This window comes from Lonchura striata, chromosome 16 (genome assembly GCF_046129695.1).
Source record: "Lonchura striata isolate bLonStr1 chromosome 16, bLonStr1.mat, whole genome shotgun sequence".
Classification (NCBI taxonomy): Eukaryota; Metazoa; Chordata; class Aves; order Passeriformes; family Estrildidae; genus Lonchura; species Lonchura striata.
Window position 1 is genome coordinate 14714723 of NC_134618.1, and position 22335 is coordinate 14737057.

At 46.7% G+C, this 22335-nt stretch overlaps 1 protein-coding gene across 3 annotated transcripts in view; it reads right to left on the reverse strand.

Moving 5' to 3' along the window:
- Nucleotides 1-22335, reverse strand: part of RNF216 (ring finger protein 216) — a 76574-nt gene that overhangs the window by 3898 nt on the left and 50341 nt on the right. For all 3 annotated transcript variants that reach the window (XM_021549583.2, XM_021549576.2, XM_021549586.2), the window contains 3 exons: nt 10583-10680; nt 8044-8266; nt 206-275 (listed from right to left, as the gene is read on the reverse strand). In XM_021549583.2, the coding sequence (XP_021405258.2) occupies nt 206-275; nt 8044-8266; nt 10583-10680 (391 nt within the window). The remainder of the gene's footprint in view (nt 1-205; nt 276-8043; nt 8267-10582; nt 10681-22335) is intronic.

The following is a 22335-nucleotide window of genomic DNA, read 5'->3' on the forward strand; positions in this document are numbered from 1 at the left end:
GTTTTGCTGGGATTGTGAGCAGAGTTTTGCTGGGATTGTTTCAAAGTGTTGTTAAACACTTTAAATCAGTGTTTTAAAGTGTTTAACAGCACTTTAAAACAGACCAGCTCCCAGGAGGAACAGAACCCAGTGCAGGGCCAGAGACCCATCAGTAGCTGGGAACCCTGTGCTGTCCCATCATCCATCAATCCCAACACTGACTTACCCCCATTCTTCTTCCTTTGCTCCTCTTCAGCTTCCTTCTGAATCTCATGAATTATCTTCTCATCATCTTCCTAGAAATCAAGGAATACCAAGAATTAGTGGGATAATTCCTGCTGCAGCAGCTTTCTGTTCTCTCAATGCTGCTTTTCTTTTCAGCACATTTTCACAGGGAAAACCAAAAGAGAGACTAATTTGAATGAATTGTCCTTGTTTGGAGCTGGCCTAGATTTACCCAAAAGCAAAGCTGTGATGGGGGAATTGCAGCAGCACAAATAACCTGCACTCCATGGAGTATGACCAAGATGCTTGGATCAGCTTTCCAGGGAGATCAGCACTAAAATTCATTGACTTGATGGAAACCAGAGAACTGCGACCCAGCTCCACCCCTCTGAAGAGCTGTTAATCTTTTTAATGGCAATAGTCTATTAAATATTTACATTATCCTAGCACTTGTAGAGTTTTTGGCCCAACAGCTGGAATTAACACAACTTAAATCCTGGCTCTAGTAGCTAAATGGTGCCATTTAGATCTTATCTGTAACTCTGAGAAGGGCATAAATCGAAATATGTTTCTTTAATGTCTGTCTAGAGGTTATAGCAAGAATATTCAGGGCTGCTGCTCACTGAGAAGACAAGAACAAGCCAGAAATTGAATTTGTCCTTCAGTTCTCTTAACTCAAAGGAGCATCAGTGAGATCCAAGGAGGCAATGAAGATTCAGGTGAGTTTCTGCATGTCTGTGGGGATGAAACCAAACCTGGAGATTTCAGGAGAGCAGCCAAACCTCCAGGACAGTGTTTGGAACCCTGAGCCCCAAGTACTCCACAAAGCACAAGACTCTGCTTGTTTTAGCCACCCTAATTTCAGTACTGCCAAAACACATACATTTCTTCCTCAACACTCTTAATGTGAAAAATACCCCTTATTTTGAAGAGTGCTCTGGAACTAAACCCAAAATATGCTTCGTGCATGCAGCTACACTGAGATGATTTTAAGCCTCCCAGTCCCCAGCTGACAGTCCTGCACATGTACAGCCTGGGAAGCTTGTGGAGAAATCCCCTCCTCCACCACCAGATAAGGTTTCCCTGGGAGACCAAAGTTATCTTAATGTGCAGAAAGCCAAAAACTCAATACTTCCCTCCCTTTTATTATTCTGTGAATCAATGGTAAAAAATTAAGACTTTCCAGGACATGCTTTTTATTTTTCCCTTTCCCAAGCAGGCTGCTTGCATGGGCTGTTAATTACAGCCTATCTATCTCCACAAAAGCTGCTGAAGAATGGCTCTTCTGAGCCTATATGGAATGCATAACTACCCCCCAAGTATCAGTATTCCTGGCTGGAAACCATCTGGGCATGCTCCACAGGCAACCAAACATCCCCTTGCTCTTTAGCTGCCCCAGCAGCACTCTCAAAGCTTGGTTGCAAGCTTTAAGACTTGATTCTTTTTTTCCTTCTCAAATTGTATTTTGCAATGCTGTTGAAAATGGACACAGCCACCACTCCCATTTTCTTGCAACTTACTGGAGAAGATGCACCTCAAGGTTTATGTGACAAGAAATATATTTTAAACTCAGCTGAGCAAGATCACCCAGCATCTCCTTTCCTCACACAAAGCATAAATCTTACCTTAAAGCCTAGAAATGTGCCCTTTAACTTAACAAAATGCTTTTATTAAGTCTGTGATTACAGAGTAAACTCTTCCCTGGGAGGATGGGGAGGACCTGGCACAGGGTGCCCAGAGAAGCTGTGGCTGCCCCTGGATCCCTGGAAGTGTCCAAGGCCAGGTTAGATGGGGCTTGAGGCAACCTGGGATAGGGGAAGGTGTCCCTGCCATGGCAGGGGTGGAACTGGATGAGCTTTAAGGTCCTTTCCAACGAAAATCTATGATGAATCCTGTGAAGTGGTGCTTCCCAGGGACATCTCCTTCCTGTCACCACCCCTGACGCTGCAGCTCCGCTCAGTCCTGGACACATCAAAGACAACTTTACCAGAACCTTCTGCAGCAGAGCTGCTCCAGCCCCCCAGTTTAAACTGCAGCTGACCTCTCTCCACTGGGGCTGGACACATCCATCTGCCCCGGGGCTGGAGCCAGCTGCACTCCCCCAGGGTGCTGCTGGATTTGATTACTGCAGCTCCCTGAGCGTGGGGAGCAGGGAACAGCAAACCCCATCTGCCAGACCTCCAAACCGACCCCCAGAGCCCCCCAGGAACACATAAAACACATCCCCCAAAGTGCAGCAGCCACAGACCCCACTCAGCTCCATCCCCTCGGGGGCTGCAAGAGGGGCAGAGCTCACAGCACAGCCTGGATGCAAAAACCTGCCAGGAACAGACCTGGATCAGGATGATCAGTTCCTGACTACTTCTGAAACCACAAATCACAGCAGAGCCACAACAAACCACATCTCCAAGAACAGAATTTATCAGCCCTGTTGCTTCTCTGCTGATAAAAATGTATTTTCCCACTGGAAGGTTAAGAAGTGCTTACACTTAATCTCACATACCAAGACTTAGCTTGGAATTTTTTTTTGTTGCACCAGTATTTCTGAAAGACTGGTATCCATTAATATCAAAAGAACAAAAGACAAAAATACACTGCACAACAAGCATGTTCCTACTTAAGAGACTGACATTAAATTTGGCAAGTGATGAATACACAGCACTGTTCAATACCTGCAGTATTTAGGAAAGATCCACATCCCAGATAGAACAAAAGAATTGATGATATGTAAACAGCAAGATAATTTTAGGATGTTCTGAAAGAAAGCTGATGCCACAAGTTCTGCCTAATACATACTGTGCAGGTCAGAATTAATAAAAAGCAAACCAACAAATAAGTCCTGGTGCTATTTTAGTGAATTTTGCAAAACACTTCTAATTCTTTGGAAGCAAAGGCTGTTTTTTAATACCACAGTTAATTAGAAAGATGACAGATTCATCGAGGGGTAAAGCACCCACACTGAAAATTAAGATTTCATTAGCACACTTATGGCTGGTTTTGTGGTGAGAAACCTTTTAACATCACATGGGGTGGAAGCTGCAGAAGGATTTCAAAAGCTTCTTGTGTCCGTTTCCCTGAGCGGTTCAAGTCCCTTAATAAAGGATTAGATTATAATTTTAATGGCCTGTTCACAGGCTGTGTGGATCGGAGGCATTTATCTTGTCAAGTTAACAGTCATCTTCCTGTCAGCTGCCTTGCCTACAGCAAGACAAAAAAAAAAAAAAAAAGAGAAGAAATAAAGAAGAAAAAAGGAAAAAAGCAACCTCCCAACCCTGGGGAGAGGTCTCAGCACTGGGCAGTTTTTTTTGAGCAAAGATGCAACTTGGCTTTTCTGCCAGAGAGGAAATGCAGGGCAATTCTACAACGTGGCCCTTCCCCACACTCTGCTGCATCACGGGAGAAGGGAGGTGGCCAAGAGGAAAATGCAAAGGATCTCTGAGCTGCATTCACCCTTTTTATCTGCAGAAAGCAGACATGGTCATCAGCAGGAGCTGTGCTTTCAAATGACAAAACAGGAGCAAGCTTTGCCCCAGACCCAGCAGCGGGATGCTCTGTGCATCCCATCCTGTAGGCAAGGAAAACAAATGCTGATCCCTGGCCAGCGTGGGAGCCTGCCCTTGCCATCCCCCACCTGGGAAAGGCTCTCTCGGCATGGAGGAAGCTTTTCCTTTCAGCCCTCTGCCATTGAATCCGGGGAATGCAGCGAGCACGGAGCCAATCACAGCAGAACGGATGGTCTGTGGATGGATTAGCGAGGAGCAGGGCTGGGTTGCTAAGAGAGGCACCTTTTCATGGCAGGGAGGCCTGACACAACAATGCTGCTGCAGAGGAGCCTCACCCAGCATCCACACAGGCAGAAAGAGCTGCTGGAGGAACAAACTGCCCTTGGGAATGAGAAAATACAGCAGCAAAGGAGATAAAAGCTCAGCAAGTCACACAAAGACAACCTCCCCCCAAATAAAACCTCCTCTGCCCAGAACAAAAGTGCCAACCAGGGAGCTTTTGAAAGCTCTGTTTTTATCTCCTGCGCTTCTCGTTATCTTTAATTATTAAGTGTCACCGGGAAGCGGCTGCCGCCTCCTGAAAAGAGGGAAAACAAGAGTCCTGGTGCCTATTTCTGGGCTCTGCAACTCCTCCCCTACTTTAGAAAGTGCTTCAGCACCACTGCCTCCCCCTTTCTGCCTCTTTACTGCTTTCTTTTTTCCACATACGTGTGGCCGCAGCCGTTCCTAATAAACTTGAAATGATTTTTCGCGACGGAGGCTTCCAAAGGACTAAGGGGTTTTGTTTCAAATCATTCCCAGATCAGCTGCGGAGAGCCTGAGCAAGAGCAGGCACGGGCTGTCTCCAGCGTGCTCCTCCATGCAGCAGGAAGCAGGGATAAAAGCAGGCTGTGCTGTAACTGGAACAGGGCATCCGCAGTGCTGCAGGAACAGGGGGGCCGGGATGGGGACGAAGCACACGCCGGCGTTCAAGAAATGCAGAGTTGTTTCAGCAACAGGCATTCCACATCGATGGCTTTCTGTGAATTCCCCTGGATTAACCATATGCTTATGATTGAGGCATTTTATAGCGGTTAAAAAAAACCCCAAACCCACCACAAACTCCACATCCTAAATTTCGGGGAGCTTCCCCCCCTCCCCCCTCGTTTCCAAATCCTAAAGGCAGCACTGTGCACTTCATGCATTTCCTCGATGCATTTGAAGTTTTACACAGCCTTCTCTCTTGACATCATCTTTTTATAACACCAGAAGGGGGGATAATTGCAAACACCTCATGATGATTAGTGTTCTGCTTTGAACTTTAACGATAGGCCTTTGGGAGAGTTTTAAGAGTTTACTGAAAACATCTTAAAAACTTTAAAGCTGAAAAAAGCCTCTGTGCAATATTACTGATAACCCAAAGATGAGTATTAAATTCAAAATAATGTGTTTGAGAGCAGAACCTGGTTTACCAAAACAGCCAGAATGAATTAATCCCATTGCACCCCAGGATTTGTAAAAAACTGGATGAAATTCACACAAGCAGCCTTAGGTTTGCTACAGATATTTAGAAATCAGAGCAAACACAGCCCCTGCATCCCAGAAGCAATTTGTAGAACCATAAAGTGTCCTGTGTTAGGAGGGATCCACAGTTATCATCAAGTCCAACTTGTGGCTCTGCACAGGACACCCAACAATTGCCCCCTGTGCCTTGTGTTGTCCAAATGCTCCTGGAGCTCTGGTAGCCTTGGGGCTGTGACCATTCCCTGGGGAGCATGTTCAGTCCCCCAGCACCCTCTGGGGGAAGAATTTTCTCTTGATATCCAACCGAAACCTCCCTGACACAGCTCCAGCCATTCCCTCGGGTCCTGTCCCTGCTCACAGGGAGCAGAGATTGGAGCTGCCCCTGTGTTGCCCCTCAGGAGGAGCTGCAGCCCCTGATGAATCTCCCCTCAGTCTCCTCTTCTGCAGCTAAATAAACCAAATAGCCTCAACTATTCCTTAGCTTCCCCTCAAGGCCCTCCACCATCTCTCCTCTGATGCTTTCTAACAGCTTTATTCCCACTGCTCCCTCCCGAGCTTTGTCTCTGGCAATGTTGCATCAGCCCCTCCTGCAGAGCAGAGCCCACGAGGACTTTTGGCCAAGCAGCTGCCTGGGAAAGGCTCCTGGCACCTCCTAAAGGGGTGCAGGGCACCAATTAGCTCCAGAAAAAAAGCAGGGATTAAACAATTCCTGCCTGGCCCCCCTGGAAGCTGCTCACCACAGCAGGACTGCAGCTTGTCTCAGAGCCAGCAAATATTGCACCGATACTTTTAAATCAGACTCCAGCCTGATTACAGCTTAGGGACAAAATTTTAACTAACCTTTAATTATGGGAAATTTTGAAGCCTCTGCTTTACTCTCTCAAGATCATTTGAGACAAAGACTAACAGATGCTGCCATTCCTAGAGGACTGCCTTTAATTTGTTTTTAACCCAAGCTAATGAATAGGTTTACTTATACTTTCACAAGAATTGTTTCAGACTGGGAAAACATTAAACATTTGGAAAAGAACAAAGGTTTCCTATTGTAAAGAAACCTGAATTTTGCTGTAAATAATAGGGATTTAGACTCCAACCAGATCAAAGTCATGCTTTGGATGGACATTATCCCCAGCAAAGGACAGAACACTACTGATGCAATGGTATTCTGCTCTTTCAAATCTCCATGTCAAGATTCAAATTCTGCTCTCCTCTTTACATCGACCAGGCTAACTCCTGTTTCCATGTCCCATATCAAAGCACAGATCACCCTGGAGGGGTTGGGTTGGTGTCTCTAAGCCCCTTATCAGGGAGGACTATGCACACAGGTACCCACCATCATTGCAGCTTCAAGCCAACAGTTGAGTTTTGTGTTATTCTTTGCACTGCAGCAAGGACAGTCACCCAGCTTCACCTCCCCAGCCTACCAGCACTCCATCATCCAAAGAAGAATTTAATAATAAAAAAGCAAGCAGTGCCAGCTCTGTGCTGACAGTGGGAAATTTTTCTTTGCCACAACATTGGTTAATTAGAGAGGTGGAAAGGGCCTGGTGACAGAGGCCTCTTTGTGCTGCTTATTTATTTATTTATTTGAAAGTACAGTACGAGCTTTTTTGAGAGGCCTCATGTTTTCTCTGGCTCTGAACAAATGCCATCCCCCAGCACAATCAGCAGCCTGACAGGAACAACGGATGCCAGCGCTGCCGAGCCCTGAATCGCATCCTGCTGGAAAAGGAGGGGGACAGGAATCCAAGAAACTCAGAACCAGGTGTCAGAAACGCTACAGGGGTGCCTGCAAGGAGGTGGCTGTGTGTAGTTTAACAGCTCACACTGACAGGATAATTCAGAGAATAAAAGCAGGCAAGTAGAAGACTTGGAAGCTTATGCTGGTTGTGACATTGCTGGGAGATCCCCAAGAGCCTGGAGGTAGAAGGAAGAGATTTAGAATGGCTTTTCCCTGGCTCTGTGCAGATGTAGGATTGTGCACATTCCCTGCAGACAGGGGGGCTGGGAACAGCCTGGAAAGCTGCAGAAACCCAAGACAAAGAACCACGAGGAAAAGGAAGCTCAGACGAGCCCTGGGAAGGGAGATCCACATTCACGTTTCCCTACGGCTTTGCTAAAATCAGGAAATTCAACTCCTGCTCCTTCCAACACTCCTGGATTTACAGTATTGAAGACCTCTATTTACAGAGACTGACTTGCTGCAGCAAGTTTTCCCAAGCCTGTCACAGATAGGAGCTGTATTAAATTACTACAGCTTCTCTCACAGCTCACTCCACGCTTCAGCTCTCTCTCTGCAGCTGCTGACAACAGCCCTGAGAATGGACCCAACTACAGCTCTGGACTTGCTAGTAGTTTTCTGATGGGTCCATCTCTGTGACAGGACTCACAGCCAGCAGTCAGATCATCTGGGCACCAAAACCACAATTCTCCTTGCTTCCAAATGCCAAGCCATGCCAAAACCATCTCAGTTGCAAAAGTAGGAGTGAGTCCCAATAATCCCAATGCTGGCTACTGTGCTTGGTGCCAGCACTTGCTCCCCACCAGCCTCGCTCTCCAGAACAGCACTCAGAGGTGCTGCTCCAGCCAAAGCCTGCATCTCAAAGGAGCTGATTTTCCCTAAAGCAACACCAGCTCCTTCCAAGCTGTGGTCAGATGTGACTCTGTGCTGTTGCAGGATCCTGGTATGGTGTTTTAGCTGCCTTGGGAAAGATAAAAGTTGTGCTGGCAGGAACCATTTTCCCCCGGTGGAATGTGTGTATTGCAAAGCGCCGGCGTGGACAGTGATTGAAACTGGGGTGAGAACCATTCACAAAAATCCTTAGTTACTTACAGTGGGGTCTGTCCAGAGGGAGCACTTGGCACAGTCCTGGCAGGGTGCCCCAGGAGAGCGGGGGTGCTGGCAGAAGTGGTCGTAGCCGTTGATGGCAGCCCGGCAGAGGTAGCACATCTGGGCGCCGCAGCGGCACGACATGCGGTTACAGCCCTCCGACTTTATCAGGCCCGTCCCACACTTGTGGCATTTCCTAATCCGGGCAGCTGTCATCTTCTCCTCTCTGCAAGACCAGGGAGAATTAGCAAAGGGGTGTTTGCACTCACCAGCCTGTGATAAAATTACTGTTACACTACCCCAGCAAGGCTTTAACCCCCTCCTCTTTGCTCCCATTCCAGCCCCAAGTCTGCTGCTGTTCCAAGCAGGTCTGGGCTCAGCTCCACTTGGAGCCAGCCCATGACAACTCGAGAACAAAATAAGTGAAAAAAAGTCAATCACTGGCTGCATGCTGCAGCCCTGATGCTGGTTTCCACGAGAGCCAAAGCACCAGCCTCTGGCTTGGGAGGAATTTGAGATGCAAGTTCAAGGGGCAAAGGGCACATGGATGCTCAAGCTGGCTGAAGGAAAATACATCTGAAGGAGATAAAGCTCAGGAAAAGCAAACATTTGGCTGTCACCTCTAGCTTTTATGTTTGCCTGTTGCTCTGGCTACAAAGTTGCCATGACCATGTATTTCTTTTCCAAGCCTGGCTGTTATGCTCCAGATTTACTTAGTGTTTGTTAAATTAAAATCAGTAACTGAAAAATAATCATGTTTCCCCGCAGAGGCATTATCTTTTCTCTAGGATTCCCTACATACATTTTGCAGAGGTTATTGGTTTAGGTTTAAGAAATGGGTTTTCATCTAACAGAGCACAAGTGGGAATCCAGGACAAAGCTCCCAAGGGACACACTCCAGCACAGGCTCAGCTCACAGCAAGACTATTTTGGCACAGAAATGAAGAAAGGCTTGGTCATTTAATTAAAAGACTTAAGAATATAAATTATCATCTGAGGGCCCATTTTCTGACCGCTGGAGATCACGTTACACTTTAATTCACAACCTAGAAGTGAAATTTGATGACAGCAGAGCAAAGCCAGTATGTCTTCATGGAGGGAAGCACAATTCTTCTGACACTGGGCAAGGATCATCCTTAGCCAGGCATCTCCACCCAGCTGCTTCAATGCATCTGCAAAGTTAACAAATGTTTGGGAGATGGCAGGGAGGTATTTTTGAGGAATACAGCAGTGAACCAGGCTACAGCACAGCCCCACAAACTACTCCATCAGCACAACCAGAGGAACAGGGAATGGTGAGGTGGGAACTTCCCAGCCTTGCAGACACCTAAGGCTCCCACAGAGTCATACCCAGCATGACCTGCACCCAGGCATGTGGAGATTGCTAAGAATAGGCACAAAACCCAACTTGAGAGTGACTTTCCTTGGAGCTGCAGCTGTTCTTCCCTCCACCACTCAACAGGATGCTGTCGATGCAGATTTTTTTTTTGGAAACTTTGAGCAAGGCAGGAAGTTTAGCCTGAACTCCAGCTGGGCTTCCCTTTCCTTATGCAGGGCTTCAAAAGGAAGTTTTTATTGTATTGGGCAGTTAGACTCATCTATCCACAGACACAATCTGCTGAAGGTTTTGAAATTGGTATTTTTTTCCTTATTAGGGACATGACAACTCATTCCTTTTCCTTCTCATCCCTCTTTCCTATAGGGAAAGGATCAGCAGAGAAAAAAAGTCATATCAAATCTGTAAAGATTTTCTTCTGAATTAGGGACTGTGGGATGAGCAAGCAAGAGTCATTCAAATCCCAGTGGTGGAGCTTTCCAACCTCTACTCATGCCAGACAGACTCTAAATCAGAGAGGAAGGGATTGGGCAATTGGGCAAGTCCCACTTGGCTGCACCAGACATTTAGCTCCATCGATGAAAATTCCCTTATTTCCTAAAGGCAGAGGATTTTGTAATTTACTGTAGATAAGAGAAAAATCAAACTGCAGAAGATTTTAGGGTAACAGGATTTACATCTGCATATTTCAAAATGTGACTGTACTTTGTAACAATTCCTACAAACTGGTTAGAAACAGGCAAAAGCTTCTGGAGGAAAACACATCCTCTCCCACAAAGCAGCAGCTGAGCAAACAGTGCAGTCTCCACTCCAGATTTTCAAAGGGTAGTAACGACCTACTGTGACTCAATGCACTCCTCTGCCTCCACACAGCACCTCCCTTCTCCCCCCAGCAATGCTAATGGGGGTTTCTCACCTCGGAGAAGGACCAGGTGCCAGCCTGCAGACACTGGGCCAGCCAGAGGAGCAGGCTGGGCTGGTGACAACTTTCCCACGTTCTCAAATTACCAGCTGGATCTGCTGCCAAGTATCTTTCACAGACAGAAATCCCATCCTGGCAGCTGTCTGACCCCTCAGCTCTGCCATCCCTGGGACCTTCCTGGGGGAGGCAGTGACAGCCAGGCCAGTAGAAACTGAGGGACAGTGTCCTGTGATTCCCAGTTCATCCACCTCCCTGTTTGCCCCTGGCTGTGGAGTTTCACTCACATGGATGTCCTGTATTTGATGTCATCCTTCTCAGCCAGCTGCTCACAGGTGAGATTCATGTGCTCCTTCCACAGCCCCTGGCATTTCCGACAGGTCTCCTGAGGAGGATAACAAACATTAAAGGAAGAAAAAACCAAACCCACCCAGCACACCACTAAAAGCTTTAAGAACTGTAAAAATTCCCCTATCAAGCTGCAGGTTCTCAGGTGAGGGTGGGGTTGGGTAGGATGGTACAGTGGGCTGCAGGTTTGTCCTCCATAGGAGACCAAAAGCCACGGATAATGGGAGGCAAAGGTGTTTCCAAGGCACAAGAAAATAGATATAAAATGAATCCACAAACCTTAATCACCTAAAACTCATGGGACAGCTACCAGGCTCACCAGTCACAACCCAGAAGAGATTGCAGAGGTAAAAAACGTGGTGCCAAAGGACATCAGGTGCATCTGTTTCCTGACCAAAATCCTTTACCTTCATATAAAGGGCTTCTAATTGCACCATTGATGGAAATTCTGCAGTTAGATCAAAATCTCAGTTTCAACAGGCACACAAGCAAACATATATATAGTTTTGCAAAACCTCACAAAATAAATGATTAAACAGCTGAAAACCACAGAATGTGGACAACATCTATAAAATCAAGGTGGAATATGAAGAAATATTCACAAACAACCAGAATAGCTGGATTAAACTTAGAGCAAGTGGCTGAACTCTCTTGTTGCAAATTCTTTAGCAACAGAATTGCTAAAAAGGCTCTAATCCAGGACTGGTAAAGTTGCATGGAGCAGGATTGTTGTGGAGGCACAATTAGGAAGGGACTTGGACCAACACTGGGGACAGAGCTGATTTTTTCAGTTGGCTGGCCAAAGAAAACAATTTTGTTTTGGGTCAAACAAGAGATTTTCCTTTAATTTGAGGAAGATTAAAAAACATCCAGATCAGACTTGAAAAAAAATACATGTTTTATGATCCCACTGTTTCATCTTCAGGATGGCTGGGGCTTGGACTCTTAGATCCAACCTTCCCCATCTGGCTGTGCAGCATCCTTTTCCCCTGCACACCAGAAAAGGTCCCAGAAGAGCTTTGCCCAGCCCTGGTCACACTATCAACAAAATACGACCACTGCAGAGACAGATCTTACTCGATTGCATTTACCTTCATTTTATTTTAATGAAGAAATTGGATGTTTATGTGAGATATGAAAGAAGAAAATGCTTCAAGACACACGTAGGCAGCAACACTCTTTTGATTGTGAATCAGACAAACAGGATGAAGGCCAAAGCTTCCAAGGAAGCCACCCTGGGAGGGGGGGATGCAAAATGGGGCCTTGTTTGTATCTGTGCTCGCTGGGAGATGCCCAACTGCTCGTGCTTTCATCTGGAGAATGAAAGGCTCCTGCTCCTGGCTGCTGAGCTGGACGTGTTTGCAAACAGCAGGGTGAGGGCTGCAGCGAGCCTGTGACTGCATCCCAAAACCCAGCAGAGCATTTTGTGATCACTCACCTTGCAAATGCACCCCTTGGCAGGCAGGCACTGGTTTTAAGGGGCAGTAAATGCCTCAGGTTCTATTGATTCTCATGAATCATTCATCACATCCTGTGTTTTCCTGCTAAAGCTGTTAAAACAGGCACCATTTTGTGTGCATTTTTGGCAGGCCACATCTGGCTGTTGGCGACACAGGAGGATCAGACTTGGAGCTGTTCACATACCTCCATGAGGACCCACCTTCCCCTCTATTCCCAACACCTGGCCACATGCCATTCCGAGATCAAAAGTGCCTTAGGTTGTTTTTTTTTTTCATGTATACCAAGGGTTAAAAAGAGCCTTTGGAGCCCTGTTACACAGAACTGCTTCCACATGCCAGCAACAGAGACTTAACAGCTTTTTGCCAGGAGGGCTGGCACATTTTCCAGCCAGGAGCCTGCTATTCCCAATTACTTAACTCCAGGAGCCTCCTCTGCTGCCCAAACGATGCCCCTCTGAAGCAGATGGTGCCACTTAGAACCTCATCCCAAGTAATTTCCTTCTGCTCCCGCCTCCAGCCTGGTGGCTATTGGAAACAACGCTCTCCCTGGAGCCCAGGCTGCTGTTATTTGCCAAACAGTTGTCTCCTGCACTCAGGAAAAGGGATTTCTGTGCAGGCAAGGAGAAAGGGAAGAGGCATGGCCATGCAGATTCCTGGGATGGCACCACAGGAGGCATCCTGTTCCCCGTGTGACGGTGGCACAGTGGGTGCCACCACAGCTGTGCACACTTCTGGGATCCCTCCCAAGTTGTGCTGTCCTCAAGGAGCTGCAAACCCACAGGCAGCTGGGCCTGTGCCAGTGCACCCCATGAAGGGGACAGTCCTGTGGCTTCCTGCCTCCCGAGTGTCACCTGGTGCTGCCTCTGACTGAGCCATGTCCTCTCTGCGGGAGGCTTGGGAATGTGCACCACACACGTGCCATTAGCAGAACCTGCTGTGATTTTCCCCCTTATTCTACCCAAAAACAATGGCACATTGTTAGATCCCTTCACACAGAACTGGGGAGGTAGCCCATTCAGACAACAGCTACTGCTCTGGTACCACAACTGAGATCACAGCCCTTGCCCAAGAGAAGTGACTTTTTCAAATTTCTACTGAGTCAAACCCAACCCACTTGGCTGATGAGGGCTTTGCACATCTTGCACAATGACAATTCTGAACTTTACAATTTCCACAAAGGGTTCTTCTACTTCAGAACCAACCCTTTGATAATGAAGATACTCTCCCATTACCATATTAACCTCAACAAGCAATGGAACAGCTGATTTTTTGCAACCAACCTAGATTATTTCCATGAGAAGAGCAGCACAAGGCACCAAGACTGCTACAGCAATATAAGGCACCACCTAAAACCACAAAGAGGAAACAAGTCCTTCCCAGTCCTGAAATCATCTACTCCAAGTGTAGTGGCCAAAAAGCAACTCAGTCCACCAAAATAAAGATCCTTCCCAAGTTCTTCAGTATAGCAATGTACCCCCTGTTGACAGAGTGACTAAATTATTCTTTGTCTGCTTAAAAAGGCAAAAGGCACAGAAGTTTGGTACAAAGACACCTCATAGGACCATTTGGACTTCACCTCAGACCTGGGGATGGCCAATTGGACAGCGGCCAAGAAGTCCTGCCAAGGTAATTCACTAAAAAAAGAAGAGAACAAAGGAAATACTGGCTTTTGTGGGGTGTTTTAGCAGGAGCGAGAACCTCTTGCCACTGGCTCATTTTTTCTTGGTAAGAGCTTTGTTGTTTTGTCTTTTATTAAACCTTTTCCTGTTTCCAACACTACCTCAGAAGCCATCCTGTTAATTACATGCCATTCAGGGTAGCTGGGCTATCTCAGGTTCTCTGAGAGCTCCTAAGACCTGGCTTGAGGAGAAACCTTTCAGCACTTGGTCCCTTAGCAAACGCTGCTGTACTCAGGTAGGGGCACTTTTGCTTTGGCTGTAACAGCACTGCAGCTGAGTGCCTCATTTCTGGGCACTGTGAATTCCATGTTTTTTCCTGCTTTCTCCCAGCCCACTCCTCCTCACAGGCAGGTACAGCTAAGGCAGCTCACGCTTCAGGTGCTGAAGAAGTCTTGGCATTAGGAAAGGGCTCCAAACCAGGCACAGAGACAGGAGATCATTAAGAATCTGCTGCCTGTTACATCTGCCCCAGCTTGGCAGGCAGCCTGGGACAGTCCATGACTCTGCTCTGGCCCAGGGAGGATGTGATGGAGAGGGTGTTTAATTGCACCCTGTAATCTCCTCACTGTACATCTGTTAGAGGCAGCAGCTCTGCTTCCTCCTGCTGCCCGCCAGGAAGCAGCCAGGATTAACACAAACATGTTTGGGTTCAGGAGGCTCCTTTGTTCCCAGGGTCAGTGGTGGATGTGCAGCTTTCTGTGCTCAGGGCCAGCCTGGCCAAGGGTGGACACTTTGCTTTTAGTGTGGGCAGCACAATCCCTCAACACCCTAGTTAATTGTCCCAGCACCTAATGAAGGTGGCAGGGAATGTTTTAGATTAATTCACCACCTTCCTCAGCACTTCTGCTGGTACTTCCAATGGATGCTACAGTTTTAAACACAGCCTAGACTTTTTTCCCCCCACTCTATCATCAACTAAAAATATCTCTCTAAAGTCCATCCCACTCATCGTGGGGGGGGGCAAAAATCCCAAGCAATCAACTTTTCCTTGCCAGTCTCCACATTCTCTTGGCCACAGTCAGTAACAGAAATCACTTTTCCCGACTGCAACCTAAACAAATACCACATGGACAAAAACATCAGATGATCTGCACAGATCCCAGCCCGACTGCCCACGGCATTCCCGCGTGCCCGCTCGTGCCATAGGAGTTTACACGGAGCCATTTACTGACTGAGCAGAACGCAGAGAGGGTGGGGGAATCTCGATTTAAACAGCAACAGGCACAGCCCCGGCTGTCGTCACTGCCCTCCGCTGCCAGCCGTGGCTCTGAGCTCCCCCCAGCTCTCCACACGCTGGGTAATTAAATCCTTGTGCGCCGCCATTCCTTGCATGGCTCCGGGGCCTCTGCCCATGGCACCCGTGGGATGTTGGCCATAGGGAGGTGAGGATGGAGCCCCAGTGATGGATTTGCTGCTTCCTCCTGCTCTCAGGACGTGCAATAGCACAGGCTGACCCCAAACTGGCAGATGGGAATGCAAGTGCCTCAGAACAGCACCTCAGGGCCAGTCTGTACTGTGCTGCTTTAATTAAAGAGCTGCAATTCCCAGCCAGATGAGTTAATGGGAAAGCAAAGAACCGCAGAGTCTTCCTCCCCACAGTTTCACTGTCCATAAAGCTGCACTGACCTTAACTAAAAATTGATGCAGAAGTGGCTAAATGAATACAACCTTTAAGCATGGATAAGCTCTCATGAACACAGTCCTTCAGGGCTGTTTCTGGGATTTCCTATGTGTTAAGCTGGGATAAAGAGGCTATAATCCAGCCCAAGACAATCCATTTGGGTAAGAGACCCCTCTTTAGAGATGTACAAACAGCCAGCACAGGGAGGAGGGGTGACCCCAGCTCCACAGACCCCTGACTGCCAGTGCAGGGGAAGCTCCTTCCAGCATGAATTGCTGTGGCAATATTCTGGTCCTGGAGCCACACACAACGGGCATGACAGGCAGCAGGTACCAACCCCAAACACAAAATCCAGGCAGGGTGGAGAAGGGAATGCCATACTTTGGATGGGTGATGGAGCAGGAACCGAGGGGCTGGGAGGACATCCCTGGGTTTAGCTCCCCCGGGAGCTCGGCTGTTCCCCAGGCAGCGCTGCCGCTCAGCGGCCGCCGCTCACACGGCAGCGATGGAGAGCAGGAAGGAAACCTGGGAAAAACAGAGATTTCCTCTCCTGAGCACGGCCACGAGTCGTTCTGTGAGGGGAGAGGCCACAGGGAGAAATAAAGCAAAGGTACAAGCTTGGACTAGGCTGTAAGAATGTGCTGTGGCATAGAGACCCAAGAGTGACTGGGAATTAAAAGCTGGATAGGGAATACATGCATTTATACTCAAAACCCATCAAGAACCATAGAACAGAATAATAGAATTATTAAGATAGGAAAATATCTTCACTGAGTCCAATCTTTAAGAAGAGTGGTTAAAGCTTTTATATAGCCATATATTAAATCCCATTACAAAAAATGATGACCCAAACCAATGTCTTGTTTTGCTGTTCTTGTTAAATTGAGCATATATTTAGTCCCACCCCATCTCTAAGATACTGGAGATACTCAATCCCTTTTCCTTCCAGGCTGGTTCCCAGGAAGGTTTGGGTTGTCTGTGTCAGAATCCCAGAACCAGAAATGTGTGGTAACTCCCACCTCTTGCCTAAGTCAGTAGGACTAGCTCCTATCTGTAATCAGAAGTTTCTGAAACACACAGACCAAACCAAAATAAACTTTTCCCTCCTCAGAGTTTGACTTTAAAAGGCCAGAACAGCTGCTGGTGTGGGTGAAGTGGTTATAAAGACATATGAAGCAAAAATATCTGCAGCTTCACACAAGAAGTGCTACTCAGCATCACTGACACTGTGGCTGGCCAGAGGTGGAAACAGCACTAGCACAAGAAATTGCTCCTTGATCTCACACTCAGGGTAACCTGAGTATGAGAAACAGCTGTTTCATGGGGAAAGGTCATATTTAATTTGAACTTGAACAAAACTAATTTTTTTTTTTCATTCTCTGGAATGTTTATAAAGAAGTATGATTGTTTCAAAGCTACTTTCTCCCAAGCTCCAGGGCTCTGAGAAATACATCAAAAGGTGCAGGCAGCAGGTTGGCTGCAGAAAAGAGCACTGGAGTATTTGTATCACAAATTCATCACACACATGCCCTCCCCTGAGCTGAGGAACAAGTGTTTCTCACAAGCATAAGCTCTCCTCACCTAAATTATGTGTGGGTTTTTTTGGTTTTCTTTTTTTTTTTTCAAAAGCTAGTTCCTACCCCTGAGCAAGCTGGTGTCACACAGATCATCTCTCCAGATCAGCACATGGAGAATTCTGGATGCAGGGTGGACTGTGACATACCCAGAGGTGGTCACCCACCAAACTGAGTCCACCTGTAGTGCAGCTAGAGGAGAAGACTGCTTGGTCACTTTAGAAAGGCAGGTTAAATATATCCTGGGACCTCACACCAACTATGTTGGCTAAATCACTGTACCTGAGGTCATATCACTCCTTCCCAGGGAAAAAAGATGAGAGAAGCTCAGCACATGCTACTGGAAACACATCAGTAGCTGTCAAGCACAGCTTTGAGATCTGTTGGACTGATTGCAGATAACAGCTACTGCCTTCCCAGCCAAGGTAAATAATTAAATACTAGCAGAGGAGTTCAAAGCCTCAGCAGCTGCCCCTCCTGCCCTCCCCCAGTGCACATTCCTGCACTCAATCCAGCAGAGCAGATCCAGGAGGTTATCCATGTAATCCTCTGCACAATCTCTCAGAAAAAGGCATGCTGCTTCCAATAGCTGCAACACTTAGTGATGAGATCTGACTGTGGAACTGGTGGAAACAATAGAGACCTTGGGAGAGGCACAGGTTTAGAGTCCAAGACAAGCAAGTTGATTTTTAAAGGATAACTCCGGAAGCTCACGCCCAGGGATTGCACCCAAGGATGCCAAGAAGGTAAAGGCTGACTAAAGGAAGGTATCTTATTTACAGAGATACCTGCTAACGATGCATTGTGAGACTGAGAGGAGGAACAATTACTGAAGTTAATTTTGAAACTTCCCTCTTACACCACCACAGGATAAACAAATTCATTCTCCCCAGACACAAACCCCTATCCCTCTGACTAGCAGAGCCTGGAGAGAGCCTCTTCCAGACCCTTTTCCCCCTGGTTTTCTCTCTCCCTACCGTTTCCCAGATTTTATTATAACAAAAATATCAGCAAGAGGAATTCTAAGAGTTGTCCTCTCCTCCATCAAAAATTGCATGGAGACCCAGGTTTATGTAACACACCTACAACCCTTTTTAAGGGTTGCAATATTGCAATTTTGATGGTAAGTTAGCAGCATTAACACACCTTGTTTTCAATTTAGAACATTTTAAACTGCAATGTCTACCTACAACAGAAGTTCACACTCCAGATCATCACAACACCAGCAAGGGATGGGGAAAGGTGAACTCATGCTAGTAAACAGCTTTGCTCTGGGTCCAAGTCCACCCTCAGAAACTGGGCTAGCACATCTTGTGTTATCTGGGAAATGAAATCCAAATTATGGGAAACCCCCAAAGTAAGGTGTTCTTAGCTTTAAACAGGCCAGACTAAACAAAAAAAACAAAAAAATGTTGGGGAATGAGAAAGGATTGACAAAATAGGAAGCAAAGGGATAAGTGCCCATCTTGAAAACTCATAAATTCAGATTATTTACTGCTTTAATGCCTGTGTGCTTCAGTTATATCTTACCTGCTGCTCTCCACATGAGCCATTTACAGACAGGACACATGTGCACCCCTGAACTGAACCACAGGGCAGCCAGCCCTGTAGCTGTAATATTTATAACAACAATATTTACCACAGAGGTATGAAAATGGCCCTGTGAACTGCTGACCTTCACCTTGCACCTTCACCAGTGTGACACTGAGTCACCTGTGGCTCATTTGCTGGGTTTAGAAAAGGCAGTGGAGAAACCAGAACCCATGGCCCTGCAGCAGCCTGCTGGGACTTCTGAAAAAGCCAAAACAATTGAGATGTGCCACGAGGTGAAAGAGTTCACACCTGAGCTCCTCTGCAGAAATCCACTGGATTTCCCCCTGCAGCATAAAACCTATTATTTTGTATAGGTATGCGGATAGCAATAACAAAATATATCAAGCAGACACTTTACAACAAAAGAGAGCAGAAAATTAATCAGGGAAATAAATGTGCTAGCAACCTACTGATTCTTCTTCCAGAGCCCTGAGTGATGTTCCCTCCTGTACTTAAAGCACCCACCAGCTGAGCCTGGGTTTCTGTTTGGTGCAGAAGTGGTGAAAAAAACCCTCAAACCCACAATTTGTGGGAGTTTTTAAAAGTTCTGCTAAGGTTATTTGGCCCTGCATGATGCAATGTGCTTTCCCAAGGCTGCAAGGAGCAGAGGGACACTGGGAAGGACTCAGCAGCCCTACAAAGAGCAGGGCAGAGAGGACAGAGCCACCTAAGGCCATCGAGCCAAGTGGCTGCTGACCCCAGACCAGCCTAATCCTGACCAAAGCCGATCAAGCTGCCTTAACTCCCGTGGGGGGGACAGGCAGGTTAATGGAGCAGTGCTGCAGTGTCCTGCCAAACGAGGGGAACTCAGGACACATTCTGTCTTCTAAGCAGGAAAATTGTTTAACCTGTAATTTAATTTTCAGCTAAGTCATATAATCCTTTTCAATTCACTTTTTTATTAGTTGCAGCAAAAATGCAGGGCTTGGAAATGTTTTGGAGTAAGAGAAAAACCACCTCAGATGTGCAGACGTTGAAGCTAAGCTGAGTTAGCAACTCCAAAGGGAGCCTCTGCACCTGCAGCAGCTCCCAACAGCAGCTGGTAATGCAGCAAGACAAGCTGAGCTCCACACAGCCACGTGAGACCAGGTAGGAGGCCAGGAAAAAGAGGCCAGGAACAACTCCTGGAACCCCTGCAAGGTTTGTGGGGTCCCAGAGCTGTGTGAGACAAAGCCCTACACAACAGGAGTGGGGACTGGAACAGCACCCTGCAACACTGGAGTTGTGAAACCCCAAGTGAAGAGTTCCCTTTCTGCCACACTCACAAACACCCATCGGAAAGACCGGTTCCCCTCTTCCCCTGCATGAGCACACGAGTTTAATTAAGCACGCTCTTCAATGATTTGCATGGCATGACTTGTCTACAAACCAGAGATGTTGCAAGCCTGTTATCTGTAAAAGCAGAAAAACCCTCAAAACACCCAAAAAGTACAAGTCACCTCATCTCCGTTTGAGACCCAGCTCATTCCCAAGCAGCAACAGTAATTTCTGCCGTGACCCAACTACAGCAGCAAAACAAACTGGAATATTTCATGTTGCTGATGACAATTTGGTTTTGAGGGGAGAATACTGGCTAGCTCAGGAGAAGGAAAGCCATCCTAACACTCCAGGCCACAAAGGAATTATGATCCTGGTGCAGGATGGGAGTCCACTGGTCACCTTTACCACACAGAAACAATCTCCCTCCTCCTACACCCATACAGAAGGGAAAAATAGAGGAACTGCAAGCACAGAGAGCTTTGGCATGGCTGGATGTAAGGAACAATCAAAACTGGTGTTGTGTTGTTATCCAAAGGGTGGATTATTAAACTATGCTGTGCATGCAGTTCCTCTGAAAACACTAAGTCCAACACCCTCACAGGGGTACAAGCCACAGAAAAGAACACAGAATGGGATACCCAAAGGTTAAATCAACCATTTTGGCAGCACAAATAAGGTATTTAGAAACAGACAGGTTTCGGCCATTTCCCCAGCCCCAGAGCAACTTCCAGATCCTGTTCTCATTTTTCCAGGATGTCTATTGTAAGGACAAGGAGAGGAAGGAAAAAAGGAAAAAGCACAATCACAAACACACCACCATTAAAACAGAGTTGAAGAATATGCGGATGCTACTGAAAACAACTTCCAAAGCAGTTCCCCAGCACGTGGGGAAGCGTTTAGCTCCTACTGACCAGTCAGTGACCCTGGGGAAGAGGCTTTCCATCTTTCTCCAAGAGAGAAGTCCCAGCTACACCCCTGCAACCGGACACTGTGATCTTGTGAGGGTGGCTGGAATGAAACAATCCCAGAAGCATCATTAGAGACTCTCCTAACTAGTTACTGTCCTTTTTTTATCCTGATTTCAGAGCTCAAGTGCCACATAAGGACCAAAAATAAAGTGTCAGCCAATAGGTTTTGCATGGAAGAAACATGAGCAGTACCACTTAAAAAAGCAGCAGTTTAACTGAGTGCCAAATGAGCCATTTGCATTAACCTCGTGAAACAGGATGTGAAGCACTTAGCAAGAAACAGGAGATTGACTTTATTAGAAAAATACTTTAAAGGTTCAAATTCATCAAACCACTAGTAGCCAGGGGTGATTTGCAAAAGACATTATTGACTGACAACGTTGGCTTTTGGCTGTCCAAGCCATCAGCAATTACCACCCAGAGGGACATTACCTGTTCTAAGCTAATGAGTGACACCAGTGCCAAACATCAGGCACAGACATTAACTGGGGCAGAAAATGGCTCTTTAGGGTTCAGGAAGAAATCTATTCCGAGATATCCATAAGAAGCCAAGACATTTCACTTGGTGTAAAGGAGATTGTAGAGAAGAAGTGTGTATTGTTCTCAAATGCCTATCTAGACTCAATCAAAGTTATCTAAACTCAATCAGACATGAAAACCATCCTGGGTTTGGACCAGATCAACCTCTCCCCATGAAATTAAGGAGAGTCACAATTCCTAATTGCTGTCTTAAGCAACAAGACTGAACATCTATGGCACCCTTCAAACAAACAAACCCATCACCTCAGGGTCGATGTTGTAACTTGGTTTATTTTAGCCTAGAATTTACTATGTTGCAAATTCCATCCCCACCCATCGGCCTCTGGTAAGACCAGCCCCTTCCTCCTGCTCGAATTCTCGCTTCCACTTCTGACCCAGGATTTTATAGCAAAGGGAAACCAGGGTTATTGGCCATAAAAGGGAAAGACCCATCTATCACATTTCTGCGGAGGGGAGTCAACCAAGAGGAACTTCAGCGACTTCCTTAAAACTCCGGAAGCACCAGATGCCACTGCCGTGTCCCCTTATAAGGATTAAAGGGCTTTTCTCCCGCTTCCGTCAGGGATGCACGTGGGCACCAGCTCCAGACAGATGTCTCATTCCGAAGGAAGACAAAAGGGAAGGGAAAGGAAAAAAGCAGCAGCAGGTTAGGGAGTTCTGCCCCAGGTTCCCCTGCTCTGCGAGGGCACTGCAGATGCAGCCTTTCCCTTGGCGACCCAATATGCCCCCTTCCATGCAATCCTACTGAACTATCTGCTGGAATTAACAAGATGAAAATTTCATTTACATCAGGAATGCATTTGGCCTTTTAGTTGTGGCATGTTTATGTTCGCTTAACAAACCTCTATGTTTCTTCCATCAGATATTCTGAATTCTAGCCTCAACTACAGGCATGCTCAATCCAAAAATAAGGGAGTAAGAAGTTATTTCAATCAAGAATATTAACTTTGCTTTTTTAAAAAAATGAAATGGCATTCTTTTACATTTACACCACTAA